General features: G+C 32.2%; 3 protein-coding genes and 1 non-coding gene across 6 annotated transcripts; 3 read left to right on the top strand and 1 right to left on the bottom strand.

Annotated features, from left to right (window-relative positions):
• Positions 1 to 1,713: 1,713 nt before the first annotated feature.
• Positions 1,714 to 2,430, top strand: LOC113850571 (protein MIZU-KUSSEI 1). The gene has a single exon (XM_027481157.1). The coding sequence runs from the start codon at positions 1,714 to 1,716 to the stop codon at positions 2,428 to 2,430; it is 717 nt and encodes a 238-aa protein (XP_027336958.1).
• Positions 2,431 to 4,001: 1,571 nt separating this feature from the next.
• Positions 4,002 to 8,792, top strand: LOC113847658 (4-alpha-glucanotransferase, chloroplastic/amyloplastic). 3 transcript variants are annotated; one of them, XM_027476902.1, is made up of 17 exons: positions 4,097 to 4,184; positions 4,231 to 4,571; positions 4,669 to 4,731; positions 4,803 to 4,891; positions 4,964 to 5,024; positions 5,206 to 5,284; positions 5,917 to 6,053; positions 6,165 to 6,323; positions 6,424 to 6,500; positions 6,826 to 6,965; positions 7,046 to 7,077; positions 7,157 to 7,231; positions 7,369 to 7,441; positions 7,544 to 7,632; positions 7,926 to 7,970; positions 8,062 to 8,214; positions 8,393 to 8,744. In XM_027476902.1, the coding sequence occupies exons 2-17, from the start codon at positions 4,254 to 4,256 to the stop codon at positions 8,495 to 8,497; spliced, it is 1,695 nt and encodes a 564-aa protein (XP_027332703.1). In that variant the 5' UTR covers positions 4,097 to 4,184; positions 4,231 to 4,253; the 3' UTR covers positions 8,498 to 8,744. The 3 variants fall into 3 exon arrangements, with proteins under 3 accessions (XP_027332694.1, XP_027332703.1, XP_027332711.1); XM_027476893.1 differs by having other exon boundaries at positions 4,002 to 4,571; positions 8,393 to 8,792; XM_027476910.1 differs by lacking the exon at positions 8,393 to 8,744 and having other exon boundaries at positions 7,926 to 7,932; positions 8,062 to 8,208.
• Positions 8,793 to 8,904: 112 nt separating this feature from the next.
• On the bottom strand, positions 8,905 to 8,985 carry TRNAL-AAG. Its single transcript has one exon. It is a non-coding gene; the product is annotated as a tRNA-Leu (tRNA).
• An 8,920-nt stretch (positions 8,986 to 17,905) lies between these two features.
• Positions 17,906 to 19,559, top strand: LOC113864907 (F-box/kelch-repeat protein SKIP6). Its single transcript, XM_027499137.1, has 3 exons — positions 17,906 to 17,921; positions 17,952 to 19,098; positions 19,256 to 19,559. The coding sequence occupies exon 2, from the start codon at positions 18,021 to 18,023 to the stop codon at positions 19,083 to 19,085; it is 1,065 nt and encodes a 354-aa protein (XP_027354938.1). The 5' UTR covers positions 17,906 to 17,921; positions 17,952 to 18,020; the 3' UTR covers positions 19,086 to 19,098; positions 19,256 to 19,559.
• The last annotated feature ends 2,673 nt before the right edge of the window (positions 19,560 to 22,232 follow it).

The following is a 22,232-nucleotide window of genomic DNA, read 5'->3' as shown; positions in this document are numbered from 1 at the left end:
AATGTACAAAAATTAAAATTAAAATTATTGTCTCCCCCTTCTATCTTGTAACTGGCATTACTATCAAAATACCTCCACAAACTCAACAACAAGCCACTATACAAACTACCATAGTTGCCGCGTTCCTCTTCTTGGCAAACCAACATCATGTTACGTGCTCCATTCACCATATGAACACACTTAACAATCATTCTTAGAATTACTATCATCTTTGTCGTCCAAGTAACAAGACTCAATCAAAGAATCATCGTGTTGTTGATGTTGCTCTCTTCGATCCATTATTAAAGCGGATAAAAGCACTTACCCCAAAAGAAGAAAGAAAATTTAAAAAAAAAAGAAGAAAAATAAAAGTTGTTAAAAGAACCAAAATAGCGAGCAAAGCAAAAGAAAAAAAAAAGCTAAAAAATAGAAAATTAAAATACCATATTTCTTCCCTCCCACCCTCTCTCTATATAACTTTTAATAAAAAAAGGTATTGTTTATATATTTTTATTTCGTAGAAAGTATAAGAAAATATATAATAAAAAGTAGTTTTAAAAAGTCAAATTTTTGAGTTGTTTTGAAAAAAATGACTGTAACATATGAGATGGCCTTTTACACACACGTGTATATATATAAGGAAACAACTCATAGTATAATTCCTCAAAAGTTGTCTGTTCATATTACACGATTAATTGTAAACATCGATTGGGTTGGTTTGAAGTAAATGGAAAAAAAAAACATTGAGAGTTAATCACATTGTGTTGTAGATATTCTTGTTTCAAATGATATTATATTTTGTAAAAAATCTTTGTTCTTTAAAATAAAAATGTTTATAAAATTTATAATTTAAAATCTAGTTTAAAGAGACTGGAAGAGAGAAAAAGCTTTGAAATAGATCGGTAAATTAATAAAAATAAATTGTTTGAATCAATAGGTAATTCAATAAGGCACTAAAATTCAAATTTAAAAATATGAAAAAATTTGATATATATTAATAAATAAGTAATTAAATTTAATATTTTTCAAATTATTAATTTGATTAATGATATTTAAATAAATGCTTAATGTGTGATAATTAATATAGTGCTTTAAAAAATGTTTAAAAAAATAAATTTAGAGTAGGAACACTCAACCTTTGATAGATAAAAAATAATTAACACGTATAATTAAATTTACAAATTATATATAATAATTCTAATATGTATATATATATATATATAAAGGAGAGGGAATGAGGTTGAGACCCACCCCCACTCCCCTCTATATTTGTTTTTGAATAATAAAAAAAAGAAGATAGAATTGAGGAAATAAAATGTAAATTGTTATAGGTAATATCTTTTTATCTTTTCTATGAAAAAAAACATTTCCTTTATTAATTTAACTTTAGATTAGTTAGAGAAAACAAAAACTTATCAAAGGGGAAATAATTGGTCCATGCAACTTATCCCATCTTAAAGGAAAACGAAAGCGAGTCAGTATATAAACAAAATCCTAACAAGAAGAAGAATAAAAAGATGAGCTATTTAAAGCATGAAGAATTTACTTGTTAGAGGAGGAGGTGTAGGGAAATTAAGGTAGATATAGCAAAACGACAATTTAAGGTCCGAAGATCCATCTAAAGCCGCAAAACATAAACAAAACTTGGACGCTCACAGCATTGAAACCCAACCTCTCTATCTCTCTGATGGCATTGTCGTTGATTTTCTCTTCCTGGTTCGTGAAAATCGACCAATGGCAATCAGGGACCCAACATCACCACCCACGCCACCACCTCTCCCACCTTCACACACTATCTCTCTCGTCCAACCCTCCCACAAAAACAAACACAAACACAAACCCAAAGTCGTTCGCCTCTTCCGCTCCGTTTTCCGCTCCTTACCCATCATAAACCCCGTTTGCAAGTTCCCAACGCTCCCCCCCAACGGTTACCACAAGACCCTTAACGCCGTCAACAACGGCAAAAGAGTCTCCGGCACCTTGTTCGGTTACCGCAAAGGACGCGTTAGCCTCTCCGTTCAAGAATCCCCGAGGTGCCTTCCTTCGTTGGTGGTTGAGTTATCCATGCAAACAAGCATTTTGCAGAAGGAGATAGCGGCGGGGATGGTCAGAATCGCGCTTGAATGTGAAAAAAGGGAAGAGAAGGAGAAGACGAGGGTAGTTGAGGAACCGTTATGGACGATGTATTGTAATGGGAAGAAAAGTGGGTATGGTGTGAAGAGAGAAGCGACGGAAGAGGACCTTTATGTGATGGAGCTTCTGAAGGCTGTGTCAATGGGTGCTGGCGTGATTCCGTTGAGATCAGTTGATGATGTAGATGGAGGAGATTTGGCTTATATGCGAGCTCCTTTTGAGCATGTTGTGGGGTCTAAGGATTCTGAGACTCTTTATATGTTGAGCCCCGAGGGAAATACTGGGCCTGATCTTACTATATTTTTTGTCAGGATTTAAGATTCCAACGATTCATGTAGAATTTAATGGTCTTGTAAATATGTTTTATGAGGTTCTTTGTGGTGGTTGAGTGTGTTAGGATTGATCCATGATCCAGGATTAGGGCAGTCAAATCAATGTGTACTGATGTATTTTTTTATATGTTATGAATTTTTTTAATCTATTTTTTTAACTTCGATTAAAAAATTATATATAATAATATTTTTATGAAAATTATACGATTTAATGTATTCAAAATTACATAATAATATGCTATTTGTTAGTTTTATATTATATCGTTGAGTATAAATTTGAAAATTCATTTTTTAATTTCTTCTATTCACCAAGCGTTGTTGCATCATGCATGAGAATGTTTGGGCTTGATTAGCTTTTTGCATCATTGCAAAGAAAAATTTTGGTTTTTTGCACGTGAAATTTGAGAAGGTTTCAAATATGGCTTGAAATCGCCTTACACTTGATTGGCACGCCAATAAATAATGATATAAAATGAATTTGATGGATTCATATCCTCTCGACCTTTTAAGAAATTTCAATGATCCATCGTGTGCTTTCTTTGCTTGGGTTGTGGTGTTAAAACAGATAAAAATATCAACAATATGATTTTTAAAAACATATTCTTAATTATTAGCTTTTTATGTTAAAATATTTAGTTTACAGTTTTTTAAACTAATTAATCATAAAAATAATATTCAAAAGGACATGTTATTAGGTTTCTCAACACAAAAATATTGAGATCTTGTAAAATGTTAGATGGAAAAAAATTTGCCGTAGATAATCCAAACATGAATTTGATGGGTAGAAAATGAAATTACTATACACATAAATGAAAGAGAATGGAAATGGAAGCAATATGATCAAGAGGAATCAAATCATATGCGCAAGTTATACTCAATGTTTAATGATTTTTTAAATAATTTAATTACATATGTAAAATTTAATATTAATTTAATTTAAAATTATTTAATATTTTATTTATATACATAAAAGTTAATAATATATACTATAAAAATTTATAAAAATAAAGATTCTTTTAATAATAATACATAAATAATTCAAATAATATATAATTATAATTTAATAGTTGAATTAATAAAAAAATATTTTTTATATTAAATTATTAACGTTGAAATATAATTTGATTTTTTAATAATATTATATTATAATTTTTAAAAGAAAAATTATTAAAATTTATTTATATATTTATTTAAAATTAACATGTCATACCTTTAAAAAAGTTTCGTGTGAATCTCAAGGCGCATGTCATACCTCAAGTATCGTTGTGACTCTTAAAATGTGTAATAAAATTAGAGATTAAATTAAGTAATATAACTAAAAGATAAAAATAATTAATAATAATGAAAAATAGGAATAAAATTGATAAATTTTAAAATAAAAAACAATGAATGATTACTAATTGGAAACATTTATTTTCATTTCCCGAATATAAAGAATTAAAATAAGCAGCAATTAATTATACTTTGAGCGACTAAGTTCACGATCAGGATTCATTCTTGGCTTAGGTCAGCTAAGCTAACTTGAGTACATATTATCGTCATCCCAAGATGCAGATTGCAGTGCACTTGATGTTCTCGAAGTACAGTTACTCAAAAAGCGAAGGTACATTGATTGGTATTGCTGGGTTAAAGAGTGATGAGAAAGTGGTTCAAGTTCTACGGTCACGAGTTTCCTGCGACCACTCTACTCCTCACTTCCTCCGTTTGAGTGAACCTGCTGAAAGGCAAAGAAAATAGTAAATTGAACGATACTCCAATTCATTTCCGAGGTCTCTTCTAACTGAAAATTGAAAGATAAAAATTAAAAAGATGTCTCTCACTCTCAGCATCTCACACACTTTCCCTCAAGTAAAGTGGCCCAATTTCTTCAAGCCCACCAAACCCACTCTTACCTTCCCCATTCCCAATGCTTCCTCTTCCCATTCCTTAGCCCAACTCAGCGTCGGTGAAGATTTACCATCCAACTACGGTGATTGTCTTCCCAAGCCTCTCCTTCACCTTCGCAGAAGAGCCGGCGTTCTACTCCATCCGACGTCGTTTCGTGGCCCCTATGGCATCGGCGATCTCGGTCAAGAAGCCTTTCGCTTCATTGACTGGCTCCATAACGCAGGTTGCTCCGTTTGGCAGGTGAGCTCTTTCTTATCCTTCGCCTCACTGTTGTTTTCCTGTTTGTTATTATCGATTTACCTCCAACTATTTCAATCTAAACGTGAAATCTTCGCAGGTTCTTCCTCTTGTGCCACCTGGCAGAAAGGCTAACGAAGAGGGATCTCCTTACTCTGGCCAGGTTTTCGATTTCTGTTTTTGGTGGAGCCTCAACGCTTTCAATGCAATCTGGTTTGACATTTTGCTTTTCAGGACGCTAATTGTGGCAACACGCTCTTGATCTCTCTTGAAGAGCTTGTTCAGGATGGCTTGTTGGAAAAACACGAACTTCCTCAACCAATGTCAGATTTATCTTTATAACATACGCATATTTTTTAGCTTCGTATCTTATAGTTATTGTTAAATGAATGCAGTGATGCAGAGCGCGTAAATTTTTCAGTTGTTGCTGATATTAAGGATCCATTGATTACTAAAGTAAGATGTTTAGAGATTCGTTCTACTAGTATTGTTCTGTACTTCAACTTCCTTTTTTTTTTTTTTTTTTTGGTGACCCTTCCTTTGTTGCGCAGGCATTACTCTGCTTTGTACATTTGAGGTCCTTGTGTTGGTCTTGTATTTGATTTTAATTTTCCTCTTATTGAAATCCTACTTGTAGGCTGCCGAGAGGCTCATTTCGAGTGAAGGGGAACTGAAAACACAGCTTGAGAATTTTAAAAGGGATCCTAACATATCAAGTGAGACACTAACACTTGTTTAGTTGCAAATCTAATTTTAAATGTACGCATGCCTGTTGCATAGTACTTTGCTGATAAAATTTATTGATGTTACATGTAAGTTCATTGTAAGCTTATATGCTTCTTTTCGGGGATTCTTAACGTTCCTCTTTTGTGTTATTCTCTCTCTTAATGCATTTTTCTTTTATCTAAAGACTGGTCAACTGTGAAAATAAATAAAATTTAGAAGGTGATGGAAAGTCAAAGAAAATGCAATAACATCTACAAATTCTCCTCTCCTTAATTTCTGTTCAACGGTTGGGCCAAGTTAATTAATTCAAGCTAGAAACAAGTAAATTTCTTATAGATGCTTGGATGGTGGGGGTGGCTTTGGGATTTTAGGATTATGTGTTACAGAAGTTGGAAGGAAAGAAACATTAGGATTTGTGACAGTAATAAGTAAAATACTGAGGAAATGGAAAATTTGAACGTTGAGAATTGCTTATGCATTTCTTTTCTCAAGAATATGCACAAGCACACATGCATCTGTCTGAATGTTACCTACATTATTTGTTTCTAAGACTTGTGAGTATTATAGAAACTCATTGGAGGATTATCTTTTGTGAGGCTGTGATATCATTTCAATGTTGTAGGCTGGCTTGAAGATGCAGCCTATTTTGCTGCAATTGATGACAGTTTAAACACATTCAGCTGGTACAATTGGCCTGAACCTTTAAGAAATCGGCATCTTGTAGCTCTAGAAGAAATTTACCAACAAAAGTGTGATTTTGTAAGAACATAAAGAATCCTTACAGCTATAATTACCATCAATACTTTCTCATTGTAGGTCTACCTATAGCCAGAAGAGGTCTTGACGAGTCATTGATACTTTTGCATGCAGATAAATGTATTTATTGCCCAACAGTTCTTGTTCCAAAGGCAATGGCAGAAAATTCGCAATTATGCGCAGAGCAAGGGAATCAGCATAATGGGAGACATGCCCATATATGTTGGTTATCATAGTGCAGATGTTTGGGCAAATAAGAAACAGTTTTTACTGGTTAGTAGTCCCTAAAAATATGTCTCTGAGGTCTGTTCTAATATTTTTTCAGAGCATATTGTACCTTGTGATCATAGAATAATCTCCATCTGTCTGGCAGAACAGGAAAGGCTTTCCACTTTTAGTTAGCGGTGTTCCTCCTGATGCATTCAGTGAAACTGGTCAGCTGTGGGGAAGGTTTAAAGTTAATCCCTTTATATTTTTTCGTGACAAATCTTAATTTTCCATGTTCTTTATTCACTTATTGTCCTGATTTGAACATGAACTGATATTTCATTTTTCTTAAAAGATATCTGCTTATTCTGTGATCATGGTCAGCAAGACATCTTCCCTGACGTGTCATTTTTAGTTTCTTTCATCTTTCCATGCTTTAACCATCTATGCCTGCATATGATTTTTAATAATGGCTAACATATTATACTGTAGCTATTGCAGTAAGTATCCTGTCTCATTTAGATTACTGATGTCTCATTTTTAATATTTTCAAATTTTAATGAAAAAGCCCCCTGTACGACTGGAACTCCATGGAGAAAGATGGATACTCATGGTGGATACGACGTATACAACGTGCACAGAATTTATTTGATGAATTTAGGATTGACCACTTTAGAGGATTTGCTGGATTTTGGGCTGTTCCCTCTGGTGAGTCTGCACTAAGCTTATTTCACCTTTTCACTTGGTGAGATGTTTTTCTAACACGTGCATGCTTTATAAATATGCAGAAGCAAAAGTAGCTTTGTTTGGAAAGTGGAAGGTCAGATCCTGTCATTTTTTTCTACTTTTGATCTATTTGGTCAACTATAATCTGCTTCATATCACTTAAATGATAATAGGTAGGACCTGGAATGTCCTTATTTGATGCCATTTTCAGAGCCGTCGGAAGGATTAATATTATAGCAGAAGACTTGGTACACACTATTAAACTGAATTCTGAGATGTTTTAAAATTATCGCATAATTTGTTTCATGAGGGAGATTGCTTTTTATAATACCTGACTCTTGCTTAGACAAGCCCTTGAATGTTTTGCTTTTGTGATTTGCGGAAGGGAGTTATCACTGAGGATGTAGTGCAACTAAGAAAATCCATTGGGGCACCTGGAATGGCTGTTCTCCAGTTTGGTAATGATTATTTGCTAAATTTGTTTACCATCCTTCAGTATCATACTAGTAATTCTAATTCAGAGTACCAAGGTATTTTCTGATCTATTTTACTTGTTCCAGGGTTTGGAAGTGATGCTGACAACCCCCATTTGCCCCATAATCACGAATGGAATCAAGTTGTCTATACAGGGACTCATGACAATGACACAGTAAGAATTTGTTCTGCCATATATTTGTCAACGTTGCATATCTATCTTCTTAGAAAGGACGACCTGGGTATACTCTGTAGAAATCAGTCAAAGATTGCCAATGCAGCAAATAAGATTTGCTATTTGGTGTCTTTTTTCTTTTTGTAAAATGTTTTACCACTTGAAATAGATGCACGCAACCAACATGCATAGCTTATGATATCTTAGTTCATTTATTTCTATATTTTCATGTCTTGAAAAAAATATTACCTGACAACACTGATAAATCTTGACAAGAAATATCTCTGCTACAGATTGAAGGTTGGTGGGAAGCTTTGAACCAAAAAGAGAAATCCAATGTGGGTGCTATAGCTGATATGTAGGGTGAAATGTTTTTTATTTAACCAAGTTGGATGAGAGTTCATCTCATTCTTCATTTTCATGTTCCAGGTATTAAGTTATCTTTCATTAAGTGAGGAAGATAGCATTTCGTGGGGGCTAATCCAGAGGGTACTGGCTTCCGTTGCTCAAACATCAATAATACCTATGCAAGATGTTCTTGGACTGGGGAGTTCTGCCCGGATGAATATTCCTGCAACTCAGGTAAAATTTTAGTCATTATGTTCACAGTTTGTTCTGGCAAGATTTTGGTTTATTAAACGAGAAAAAAAAAATTATTTTAGATGACTTGTAACCTCTGGAGAAATTGTCTTTGGCACCCCCTCCCTGAAATACATGTATAAATAAAATCATGACATTGTTGATCTCGTGACTGTTGTAGTTCGGAAACTGGGGTTGGAGAATTGCAAGTTCTGTGAGCTTTGATAGCTTGGAGAGAGAGGCATTCAGACTCAAAGAAATGCTTTCAATGTATGGCCGGCTTTGAATATAGAATCCTTTTTTGAGTGTAAAGCAGAAGAGTTTGCTTTGTCACGGCAGCTTTAGTAGAAAACGCATGAATAAGCTTGATATTGATAAATCAATGTTGGGGCGTGTTGGTCCCGTAATTTGAGAAAGTTGGATGCTTTGATGGGAATTTGTAGGCGATAATGCAAACTCGAACAATTTTAAATGGCAGACAGAAACAGCCTTGCCATACACACGAAATTTGAATCCTGAAAGGTTCACAATGAACACGCGTGGATTTTCTCAAATTATTTTATAAAGTCAAACTTTGTTTTGCTTATGTGATTCAAAGTATAAGAAACCATAACATCTGCGATTGAGGAAAATTTGAGGGTCATATGTACCACAGATACTTCCATTAAAAATATTTTGTCAAAATATAGAAACTGTTGAGAGTGGGATTTGAACCCACGCCCTTTCGGACCAGAACCTTAATCTGGCGCCTTAGACCAACTCGGCCATCTCAACTCTGTTAACAAAACCTGAAGTTAATTAATTTAATATATTGTTTCAGTGAGTTTCCAAAAAAATGCCATTAGCGACAAATTTCAAGTTATGCAAGGTCCTTGACAATTCACCAGTGACTATTTTATGGCAGAGAATCTTTGAAGAGTTCTATCTTGCAATCACATTAAAGCCAATCCTTAAAAACTGTTTTTTAGTGCAAAAAATCACTGCAAGTCCTGTACCATGGAATCCCAACAACTTGTTAATAGCTAATAACGATTAAGAGGGTTACATATTGAGTTTGATGCAGAAAGGAAGCGAGCTCAGTGAGAAAGAGAAAAAGGAAAGAAATACCTAGAGAGAGAGTAGAAAAAGAGATAAGGAAAGAAAATGGAATTGTGACTAATATTAGATAGAGGGGTTTATTTTGAAAAAAAAATTCTAATTAAAGAAGTGGAAGAGAAATATATAAATTTTTTTTTTATGATTCTACCATAAATCTATGTAAACATATTTTAATATTAATTCACAATGATAATGTAAGCAATTCTAAATGTACAACTATTGTTCTTTGTTTATATATATATTTTGTAGGTTAAGTGTGATAGTGAATTTATTATTGATTATTGATATCATAAAAATATTGGATTAAATGTTATTAAATAAATTTATTTTAATGTATAATAATTTTTATTAATAAATAACAATTAATAAAAAAATTAATAATTTATTAAAAAATCTATTTAATGTATAACATATTTGTCTAATATTTACTAATTTATTTTGAAATTTAATTTTACATATTAACATCATAATATATATTAGTGTTCAATTATTTCATATTTTAGCAATTATATTTTTAATTGGTTTATTATTTGTAATAGGTGATGAGATTATTACGACTTATTAATAATGCCACTTAGGGATAAAATATATGATGTTTTATGACATTTTGGCCTTCATTGTATTGCTTTGTTAAATTCAAATAAATAACCTATAATATACTTGTTGAATAGTGAAAGTTAGAAACAAACATATTTCATTTTTCTTATAGAAAATGCATAATTATATTAAGAGATATTGCTATTTTACTTGGAGTTTGTATTGACGTTCTACAAGTGGTTGATTCTACTAATTCTAAAAAATGTAACAATCCAGGATATGTGAAAAGTTACTGAGCGACTAACTTGGATCCAATGATATTAAAGGATAAAAAATAAATTTAAAGTAGTTGCTTGTAGTTATGTATTATATTTATTAGAACATCATTACATCATGATAGCACAACTTGCTTGTAGTTTATGTATTATATTTATTAGAACATGTTCTAATGCCAAAGAAGAGGAGTGCTATGTCCATAAAAAATTCTTGCAATTGTTGGCAAGAGTGAATGAAATTAGACTTTAAAGTTTTGATCTATTTGGTAACTAGGATAAGAGTATACAGTATAGGATAACTATCATATATGTTTTTAATTAATTAAGTTTTTGTTGAATCACAAAGATATGATTAACTTAACATGTTACTTATCTTATTTTATTGGGCTAGTGTAACTCTTATCCTTAAAATATAGCTGAGTCAAAAAAAGAAAGAAATGTTATCAATTATCTTTCCAAAATACTCTCAGGGAGATGTATTAGTTTAGGATTTCATAGGATTTTAAAAGACTTTTTTTAAGTAAAAAAGTCTGTTGATATTTAATCAGGATTTTGTGCTACTTAAAAACAATCCAGTGATATTCAATCTGAATTTTCAAGATTTTTTAAAGAGTCAATTAAAATCCATTTGTATTCATTTGAAACTTTTTATAACTTAAAAACAATCTATTGGTATTAAAAAAATATAAGGATTTTAAATGATTGTTGTATTAGAGGGATTTTGAAGGACTTTTTAACGGTATCTATAAATACCAAATTCATAAAACAATCTCATCTAAACTCATCAAATTTTTTAGGATTGTTTGAAGTGACTTTTCAAGTGTTTCAAGAATTTTCAAGTGAGTTTTTCATCACTTTTTTTTCTATGCTCTTGTCTTCTCCATTTTTTTTTTCTGCTAATAATACTGTACTACTGCTTATATGTAATACTGTACTACTATTCTCATTTCATTCTCCTATTTGGTGAAAATGTAAATGATAGTGCTATTAACTTACTTTATTTTGTTCTATTTAATTGAGTTTATTTCTCAGATATATAATACAGAAAACGTTTGAAATTTTAACTTTTAAATGTTAATTTTTTTTAACACGTGTAAATAAAAGGAAAAAGTGAAAACTGAAATTGATATCATGATCTCTACAATCAACTATAGATCATCAAATACCATATAATATTTTTTTAGTTGAATAAATAGATGTTTAAATATCTAAAATATAGAAATAATAATTATACCCTATATATATAGTAGTTAAGCCTTTCACGGGGCTATAGTATTTTTTTAATTATATAAGTACCTATTAGGTGAAATATAAATTTAATAAGTATTCTTATTCAGAATTATTTATATAACTAGTTTCCAAATGATAGATTCACAAGGAAATAATAAATGATAGAAAAAGGAGAAAGAAAACTATGAAGCTTGGACTAAGGAGGATTCCGATAAATTGTTACAGCTGATAATGAATGCTATGAAAAGTGGACTGCGTGAAGCTAATGGGTCAATTAGCAAACTAAATGTGGAGAGAGTCATCCTTCCTCGTCTAAATGCTAAAATTAAATTTCGTAAAATATATAATCATTATTTGAGTCGAATGAAGTAGTTTAAGAAACAATATAACAATATGTCAACACTTATGCACAACAACTCTCGATCATAATTTTGAGTCTATTATTCAAACGCAGAAGCAAAAGCGAGAAGACGCTAATGCTTGAAGGACTAGTATAACTATGGATATGTGGGTGAATGTTATTTAGGAGGACATAATATTACGGAGAATTATTATAATTATTTATCCAGACATTGTTATTTTTTATTATTTTTATCTTTGACTCTTTTTAAATTTGAACGTGTAAAAAAAAATTAAACTTTTTATGTCAAAAATCCACAACACTTTGCAAAGTCCACAAAGTCCCACAGAATCCATTAAAATTTTGACTTAAAAGTCTTACATAATCCATTAAAATCCTGATTTGAAAGTTTTGCAGAATCCTGCAAAGTCTTAAAAGTCATGAAAATCCTACAAAGTCTTTTAAAATTCACAAGACTTTTTTCAACTAAAAAAGTCCTTTAAAATCTTAATCTAATACACCCCCTTAATTTATTTTTCTATCTCTATCTATTTCTATATGTTTTTAAAATATATTAAATTATTTATATATTTTCTATAAATTAAAAATAAATAACTTATATAAAATAAAATTTAATCTAATATATATTGATAAAATAGTAATTTTATAATTTTTTCCATATTTATGTCATATCTTTCTTTTTATAAAGTTGCATTAAACATTGGATATAATAAAATCTCATCATACTTTTATCTTATACTATTATCCAACATTCTTCTATCTATCCTGATTCTGATTCTATCCTAGCTACCAAATGGGCCCTTACAATTTAACATGTTTTGTTTTTCTTTATAAAGGGCTAAATCGTGATAACATAATGATGCTAAAGAAATCTATAAATATCCAATACTGCTTGTAATATTCTAAATTATACAAACTTAAATTCCTATGTTACAGGAATGAATAGGATATATGTTTTGAGGGATTTTTTTTTCTTTTCTTCCCTCTCTCCTTATCTTTTTGTTATATTTGTTCAAATATTAATTATTCACTATATTTGTTGGTTATTTATTTTTGTTTTACTACCCTGTCCCTTGTATGTGACTAACTTATAGTTATAGTATGATTGTAATCTCACAATATTAGATATTCATTATATCTTATTTACAAGTTTAATTTCTTGTAATATTACGAAGACCCTTGAGGTGGCCAAAGGGGATGACCCCTAATCGTGCATAGTAGCTCATTGTAACTCGGTCATATCGCCAACAAACTCTAGCCAATTCCAACGAAAGCACATATCACTAAGATCGTAGTAGGTCCATTCCTAAATGATATTGTAGAAGTATGTTGTGTCAAAAAAATTATTTATAAAACATTTGTGCTTTTATGCAGTAGGAAATGAAGTCTCCTGATTGCCTCTAACAAGGATGATTGAGTTGGAATGTGGAAGTATGATAATAAGTATCCATGCATTGCATCATTCAACATAAATGAGAATTTAATCTGTACTTGACTTATACCATGCCTCATCAAGCATTGTGATTAACTTGTGGTTAGAGTATAATTGTGTGAATAATCCCTCTTGTATATTGATTCATGAGATTAACTTGCTGGAAATTGTCTTGATTAGTTGAATATTAATGTGTATGTTAGACTTATCCTTTTTGTTTACTTGGTATCCTTTCTTGTGTGTTGTTTGTTAAATGATGCATGTGCAAATGAGTAAAGAACTAATTAAGATTTAACTGCACCCTAGGGAGGAGGACTTATGGACACATGATCCTAACCTCCACAAGCGCACTTATCGAGGGGAGATTACCCTCAGTTTTGACCATGTGATAGGTAGTGAGTGGGAGCCATAGTGGTCAGACAGTGTACTAGCTGAGATCCACATTCTTTTACTGGAATTTGAAGACCTTATGCCTTTTCCTACATTTATCCCTAAGCCTGTACCTACAGCACCCACTTCATGTCTTGTTGCACCCTTGCTAGATGATGGAAGCTTGCTCATGCAAACCCATAGTCTCATATTAAACACCTATATAGATATTGGTCAAAATATAGTTCCTCCTTAAAATCATTGAGTCCTTCATTTGCCCTCTTCCTGTTTCTCCATTTTTTATACCTACTCCAACCTCTGATAAGGCAGGTCCTTCTGTTTGTCGCCCCTCACTTCCACCACCTCAATATGTAACGCCCAGAGTTTTGTAATTTATTGATTATTGATATAAATATGTGAATTATTGTTTGGATGTGTATATATAAGTATGTGTGGTGTTGGGATGCATGATTTTGTTTTGTGTGAAGATGTGGATGCGTGTATGGTACAAATATGAGCATATGTGAGTATGTAAGTATGCAATGATTTGTAATATGAATATTGATTTGTGAATTGGACTGAAATTGATTGAGAAGTAGGCCTAGTGTGTACTATAGGTGCAGTCTCGCTGTAGAAATGGGGCTCGCTGTAGTAAGAGTATTGCGACCAGAAGGGTATTTGAAGTAGGAGTGATCGCCGGTCAATTTTGGGTGGGTTCAGGTCAAAAATTAACTAATTATACTTAACTGAAATGCTTAAAAAAATATCCAATGTTATCCAATTTTTTCTGATAATTTGGATTCGGATACGTCAGATAACTTCATAAGTCGGTTAATTAATTTGGTTAAATCTTATACTAATGGAGACCTTAGGACCTGGGCTCACTTAATTATGGTCTACTTTCTTGTGTGTCACGTGTTTCGCTTTTTTTATTACAACTGTTAATCACCACCAATAACGTGCATTTCATGCGGCTAATTGATTTTGTCTTTACCATGTTATGTTGGATTACTGGGTCTTAAGCTCTGTTGAATTTCAGACACACACATACTGTCGTACATATATATAGGAATGAAATCAATACCTACCCAGTACGAACGTATATCCACCGATAGTAATATGTTTATTCACACGTTTAAAAAGCAACACTCTTACACATTTCACATATATAATCGGTCGGTTTCTGATACCGACAGTATCATAATTTTATATCTGTCACCTACCTTATTTAATCATTTTAATCCAAAAACATTATTCTATTCATTCAAAATTTATTAATACCCGTTCTTACTCGAGTGGATTGTTCGGATTCATATGAATTGAAATGGATTGATCAGATATACTCACCTCTAATTTGAAGGGTTTAGGGTTTGGGAAATACATTTCTCACTTCTCCCTTCGAGCCCTCTTCCTATTCTCTCGATTCTCAATCCATTCTTACTGTTTAAATTGCCTTCAAAGCTGTTTGAGAGCTAGATTGAAGGTTGTTATTATGTTTGGAGCATTTGGAGGTAAGTGTGAGGGTTAAGGTTTATGTTTTTCCATCCTTTCTTGGTTCTTTCCAGTTTCTCATGGATTTCCTCCATGCATTTAGCTTGAGATATTGCATTGGAGACATTTTCTACTGTTAGATTGTATTGGATCTTCGATTTGAGGTAAGGGGAGACTCTACCTTATCTCTTGTGTTTAAATTTCATTTATAATACTATGTAATGGATTTTGGTTGAGTTAGAATATAGGAAATGTGTGTATTGATGGAAATTTTGTGCTAGTTATGATGCAGTAGACATTAGAAAATGTATATGTGATGAAATGACCTTATTTTCCATGAGATGGTGGTGGATGTTGAATAGTATTTATGATGGATGGAATGCATTGATTGGTATGGATTGTAATGGAAAATGTTGTGTGTTTGAATACAATGTGATTGATATTGAATAATGTGAAATGGTTAATATGTGTGGAAATGACAAGTCGATGTTGATTGTGATTGTGATTGAATATGTTGGAAAGCTATGAATAGTTCAACGATACACTGAGTGTGTAGAATATGAGGGCGGTAGATATACCTTGGGAAGAGAAAGTGGTGGTGACACCAACAGTGAGCGTGGGTGCACCACAAGCCACACACTTTCTTTCTGACTCGACCTCTGACTAACACCTTTGCTAAAGGATCCATGACCACACGTTGTATCCGTGAGGCGGAAGTTATCCGACGACCATTCACGGTGTTAACTGAGTAAGTCTCTAAGATTGAGTGCATTAGAAATATGTGATCATAGTGTCACAGTGAGCGTGATTACATGCAGTGAGCGCACGTATGTGTGGAATGTTTGTTAGTAGAGTGACCGCACCTCTCTGTGAATTGAAATGGAATATTTGAAAAGTGTTACTTGTGTTTATTGATGCTTGATTTAAGTTATACTAGAAAATATGTGGAGTGTGCAAGGTGAGTCTCTATACTTGTGTGTGTTGGATAGTGTAGAGTACTCACCCTTACTTTTATTTTTCAGGTGACAAAGACGATCAGCACCAGGCTCAGTAAAGGGATAAATGAAACTGCTATAGGACTTAGAAAGTTATTTTCTTAGAAAACTTTGATGTAATTGAACTAGTCCTGTAGTAATGACTTGATATAAATTGTAATTCATCTTTATTTTGAAACACTTTACCGAACTGTGTATTAGGAACTGTTTGAATGATAATTTTTTATTATTTTCTATTTTGTGAAATTTATTTATTTGAAAAATTAAATTAAGATATTACACAATATTTATCATGTTCATTAATACTTGCTTTTGGATGGAGGGATAGCGATGATGAATATCCCATTGATATTGGGCCAAGAGGAGTTGATACTTCTCTAGAGATCTTTGAGAGTTTTGACTCTAACTTTGAGTCTGAGCCCATTGAGATATATTCTCCTTTGAGCAAGGATGAGGATTAGTCCTTATTTTGTTGGTTTACAGGAATTGTTCTTAGTGTCTTTATCTTATACTTTTAGATGTTATGTATGACATGAATTTTGAGCGTGTTTTGCTCACTATTACTGTTTAAATCTCTTATTTTGATTAGGAAGGTTTATTTTCTTGTGTTACTCTTATTATGATTAATTATATTTTGATGACTAAAATATTCATGTATATGCATGTACGAGTGATGAGAATTAAACCTTGAGTAGTAATCTATCTTAGCTAAATGATTCTTTAAATTATATTATTACTGTATCCAAGTACTGCAATGCATGATTATTTTGCCTTTTAAAATTAGATGGAAAATTGATGTCAACATATTTAAGTTATATGTTTTATAACAAATTCAAACAATATTGTTTGTCTGGAATGTTACAAAAAATAAATATATATATATATATATATATATATATATAATATTATAAAGTGCATCTATAAAGAATCAATAGAGATGAACTCTTTTACTCTAAAATAATGAGATTAAATTATTTTTAAGTGTTTTAGTGCACTCAAAATATTATATGTTGTTTTGGCATCTAATTGTATGAATTAATTATTTATAATCTTTTCATTTTAAGATTAAGGTTGTTACATATAATGAATAAGTTATACTCTTAAATTTTTTAATATAACAAATTGTTCAAAATTTCTTAATTATTATTTGAAATGAAAAATTAGTTTTCTAATTATACTTTTGAAAAATATAGATAATATGTATGGTTGTACAAACTTGATGATAAGATGAGTTCTTACATACTTAAAACATAAGTAATATCGAGAAGTAATTTTAGAAAGGAAGTTTTTACTTTTCGATTATCATTAATACCATCCAATTTTAGAATTCTTTTAAAGTTTCAAAAAGGAGAAATTTTATATTGCAATTTCTTTTTTAATAATCATAAATAAGAGTTTAAGATAATATATCAAACATGTTGAAATTTATATTATAAAATTAATTTTTTTCTTATGACTATATCTCAAAGTGTTACAAATAAAAATGAGTTAAAGATACTTATAATGATACCGAAGGTCAAAATTTTCAAAGTAGATTTATAAAGAAATTTTTTGTAATGGCTTAAGATTAATTAAGAATTCGATAAATAAACATTAAATATATAATTAGATATTTATAACTAGACTTTCTATTTGATTCATGAAATATTTAAAAAATTATATCTGAACATTTTGTGATATTAATTATATTAAAAGTGCATGAGTTACACAAAATCATTATTATTATTTATTTATCGTCATTACAAATATTATATATATGAAGGAACTAGTGTTATTAAAAAAGAAGAGTTGTGGGGTGTGGACAGCGAAGAGGTTGTCATCTTACACGGTGGGGTGTGGACAGCGAAGAGGTTGTCATCTTACACGGTGGGACAAAGTGGATGAGCTGTCTTTACTAAGAAAGAAAATGGTAAAATATAATGGTAATGACAAATTGGGTGGGGACTGGGAAGAGAATAACCGAACAAAACAGAGTATGCCACTGGGTTGGGGTGTGACAGCACTCCCCACCAAAACAAAGCATGTCCTCATCTTCAGAGGTCGAAACAGAAACGGCGACACTGATCCCATGCCTCCCAGACGACGTCGCTTTGAACTGTCTTGCAAGGATCCCTCGCTCCCATCATCCGACACTCTCCCTCGTTTCTAAACCCATCCGTTCCCTCCTCTATTCCCCACTATTCTTCAACACTCGCTCTCTCCTCCACTGCACCCAGAACCTCCTCTACCTCTCTCTCCGCTCACGCGCTTCCACTCTCCAATGGTTCACGCTTCACCACACGCTCCTCGCCCCTCTCCCTCCCATCCCCTCCCCCGCCATCGGCTCCGCCTATGCCGTCATCGGTCCCACCATCTACGTAATCGGCGGTTCCATTAACGACGTTCCCTCCCCCCATGTCTGGCTCCTTGATTGCCGCTTCCACCGCTGGCTCCCCGGCCCCGCCATGCGCGTCGGCCGTGAATTCGCCGCCGCCGGCGTCGTCGACGGCAAGATTTACGTCATCGGCGGCTGCGTGGCCGACACGTGGGCCCGGTCTGCGAACTGGGCGGAGGTGCTGGATCCCGCCGTGGGGCGGTGGGAGAGGGTGGCGAGCCCCGTGGAGGTGCGGGAGAAGTGGATGCACGCCAGCGCCGTCGTCGACGGCAAGGTTTACGCCATGGCAGACCGCGGCGGCATCGCGTTCGACCCTCGCAGCGGCGCGTGGGAGAGCGTGGGGGGAGAGTTGGATTACGGGTGGAGGGGGAGGGCGAGCGTGGTGGATGGGATTCTGTATTGCTATGATTATTTGGGGAAAATCAAAGGGTTCGATGTGAAATTAGGGTTGTGGAAGGAGTTGAAGGGGTTGGATAAGGGTTTGCCTAGGTTTTTGTGTGGTGCTACCATGGCTGATTTGGGTGGAAATTTGGTTGTGGTTTGGGAGTGCCAAGGGAGTGGGAGTGTGAAAGATATGGAGATTTGGTGTGCGGAGATTGAGGTGAAGAAGAATCCCGATGGGGAATTGTGGGGTCACGTTGCTTGGTTCAGTAAGGTTCTTTCTGTTCCTAAAGGCTCCTCCATTGTCCACTGTTCTTCTGTTGCCTTGTGACCTTCCTCATCAGGTTTTCCAATATTCTTCTGTTTCCTGTTTTTGTTTAATTGGACAACTTAACTCTTTTTCTGAACTGGGCTTGACTTTTAATTGGCTAATAGATTTTGAGGTTCAGTATTGTCTTCTTCCTTCCTATTCATTCTAATATTCTTTCTGCTATCTTTCAGGTCCTGATATAATGTAAGCATTCCTTGACTTTACATTAAATTGATCTTGCAAGTTCCTTTCGAAGTTTGATCAGGTGACGTTTCAGCTCCAGTGTTGTCTGTAAATAAATGAACAGGTGCTGCTCAAATAGTAGTGCACTACCACAACTGTATAGTTAGTATGTAGTGTATTCAGTTTAGTACTTCCGTTGTGTCATCTTTCCCTTGTATTTCTTTTTGTATCTGAGTGAGTTTGTGAGTTGCACAGTTAGTACTAAATGCCAAATGCCCTCGTCCAATAAAATGCTGTTAGTTTTCAGGTTTATATTGTTCCACTTTTACCAGGTTTTAAGGAGATTCTTTGGATTAATTCATTCAAATTAAGTGAACAAGACCTCGTAGTGAATGTGAGCTTATTACCATAAAAAATTGCTGCAATAGGCATACTGAACAAATGCTGCTGCACAGTGCCTGGTGTAATGTGTGTAAAACTGTGTTAAGTTGATAATAATGTCATGTGACTCGTGCTTGTTTTGTTGTACTAATTGATATATGGTTTGATACGAAGCATTGGCTCTATAGAGTAATGCTTTATGGTCATCGCTTCATACTCAAATAAAATCCTACATGCACGAACGTCAATGTTAGTGTTTAGTTGCATAGAAGTTATGGTACGATCAGCTGGAATCAGATTATGGAAATTGTGCTGGTGCAAAGGCATGTAGAGTGGAAGTAAATCAAGTAATGTGTAACAAGCATTGTTTGTGAAATGAAAGTTAGTCTCCGCGACTTTGAAATTCAAAGGTTAGTACAGAAGTATCTCTGCTTTGAAATTTCAATGTGTCTGGATCTTAGCAATAATCTTAATACATGTCTATCCTATATCCATGACATGACATCCATTAGCAACATTTGGTTCAAGAAGTTTAATGTTCCTGAGAGTAGGGATTTAGCATTGTTTTCCCCCTTGGAGAGTACTGAATTGACAAACAATGTGAATATTTTTAAATGGTGACCTCATAAATCACTCTTTTGAAATTAAATGGTTAAAAAAAATTGAGTAGTATTCAATCTATGTATATAAATCCTGAAATTAAATGCACGATAATGTATTGAAGGATTTCAAATATTCTTAACTCAAATTAATACGCATTGGTTAACAACTTTTACCAATTCCAACTTCTAACATTGAAGTGATCTAAAATTTGATGATAATATTAATTTAGATAGAACATCTCGATTATATTTTATAATTTAAATTAATTATATCACAATAAATTCCATCAAATTATAAGTCAAACGGGTCGTAGGATTCTTCATCAACTCATTCCAAACCTTTTTTAAGGCCTACAAATTGTTTCATCTTGCCATTTAAATTAAGATTTAAATTCTTTCATGTAATGGTGTTCTACTTAGAGGAAAAAAGAAAGAAAGAAAAGACTTATTAATTATTTTTTTATATTAGATATGTGTAAGGTTAATTAATAAAAGAAGATTTAATTTTCTTTAATGATATACTCAAATGTTGTTAACATGTTTCTCTTTCAGGCAAATGTTTTCCGGTGGCATGATGCATATTTTATTTTAAGAGTACACGTAATGCTGTTCTTAATCATCTGTTTCTGTACAATTTATTATATTTTCTTCTAGCCAAACGAGTGTGCAGTTTTGCATCAATCAAATAATTTAACAATTAATTCAGAAGACAAAAAGTAATTGCATTAGCGTGCTTTATATTAGTTCATTCGAACAAAAAAACTATAATTTCTAATTTATTTTAATAAGTAAAAAAATACACTTATAAATTATTTAGTTCTTATATTTAGTGAGCTTTTTTTAAAACTTTTTTTTCCTTATATTTTTATGAATTTTTTGTTTAGACTTCTCTTGTTGATGTGACTAAAAACAAAAAAACAAAAATTGGCATGTTGTAACTTCTTAAATAGGTACCTCATCATAATCATTGGAGATCAAAAGTGATAAATTAAAGAAAATTTTTTGAAAGAACTAAAAGCAAAAATTTATAAAATTATAAAAAAGATATTGAAGTAAAAAAAAAAAAATATATATATATATATATATATATATATAATGGTATTAGTAGTTGTTTTTTTTTTTTTTAAAAAAACGTATCACTATTTCAGTTTTGCTTTAACATAAGTTTGTTATAAATATATTATTTAATATGCTTTTAATTATTAATTAAAATACAATAAACATCATAAAAGTACAAGGGAATTATTAAACTCAGAATAAAAGTTATTCAGGTAATCTATATTTTTTTATTTTTAAATAAATTTTAACTATTAACTAAGAGTGTATCGCTAGTATTTAGTATTTTTTTTTAAAATTAATTACTGAAAGACAGAAAAAAAAAAAACCCTATCTAAGATGATTTATGCTATACTATTTGTTCATTTAAGATGCATCTCACTTGCTAGTGGATACAAATAGAGATGAGCATCGATTAGATTCAACAAAAAAAAATTAAAATCGAAATAAATAAATCTTCGTATAACATGAATCATTTCCGTCCGAAACACTTATTTAATTGGAGTGTTGTCAATGGATGTGATAATAATGAAAACAAAAAAGCAAGAGAAAGAGAAATATGAACACCAATAATAATTAAATATGCATTTTGGTCTTTATATTTTATGATGTTTTAAATTCATTCTCATACTTTTTCTACTTCAATTCTTATATTACTCCATTATTTTTATTTTAATATCTTCTACTGATAGTATTTCACAAAAAAAAAGCGTCATAGTCTTTATTTAGCTATATCAATTACTAAAATATTGTTAAATATACAAAAATGAGAAACTAAACTAAAATATTTTTGAGAAAACAAAAAGTTTGTAAAAACGTTGAAACCAAAACACAATCAAGCTAAATAAAGAGTATACTTTCTAAAATAAAATTGTAGCAAACAAGGTATTAGTGTTTTGAGAATTTGCTAATAATACACTTTATAGCATATTTTTGCAAACACATA

This window comes from Abrus precatorius, unplaced genomic scaffold, assembly GCF_003935025.1.
Source record: "Abrus precatorius isolate BTA unplaced genomic scaffold, Abrus_2018 Scaffold10, whole genome shotgun sequence".
NCBI classification, from domain to species: Eukaryota; Viridiplantae; Streptophyta; class Magnoliopsida; order Fabales; family Fabaceae; genus Abrus; species Abrus precatorius.
Note: the sequence above shows the minus strand (reverse complement) of the source record. Positions and strands in the feature narration are given on the sequence as shown.

What these genes read in the sequence shown, in the direction of transcription:
- LOC113847658 (XM_027476893.1), top strand. Translation starts at nt 4,254, where the DNA reads ATGTCTCTCACTCTCAGCATCTCACACACTTTCCCTCAAGTAAAGTGG. An exon ending in CAGGTTGCTCCGTTTGGCAG is followed by an intron (nt 4,572 to 4,668) that starts GTGAGCTCTTTC and finishes AAATCTTCGCAG; the next exon opens with GTTCTTCCTCTTGTGCCACC. An exon ending in ACCAACAAAAGTGTGATTTT is followed by an intron (nt 6,054 to 6,164) that starts GTAAGAACATAA and finishes TTTTGCATGCAG; the next exon opens with ATAAATGTATTTATTGCCCA.
- LOC113864907 (XM_027499137.1), top strand. Translation starts at nt 18,021, where the DNA reads ATGTCCTCATCTTCAGAGGTCGAAACAGAAACGGCGACACTGATCCCA.
- LOC113850571 (XM_027481157.1), top strand. Translation starts at nt 1,714, where the DNA reads ATGGCAATCAGGGACCCAACATCACCACCCACGCCACCACCTCTCCCA.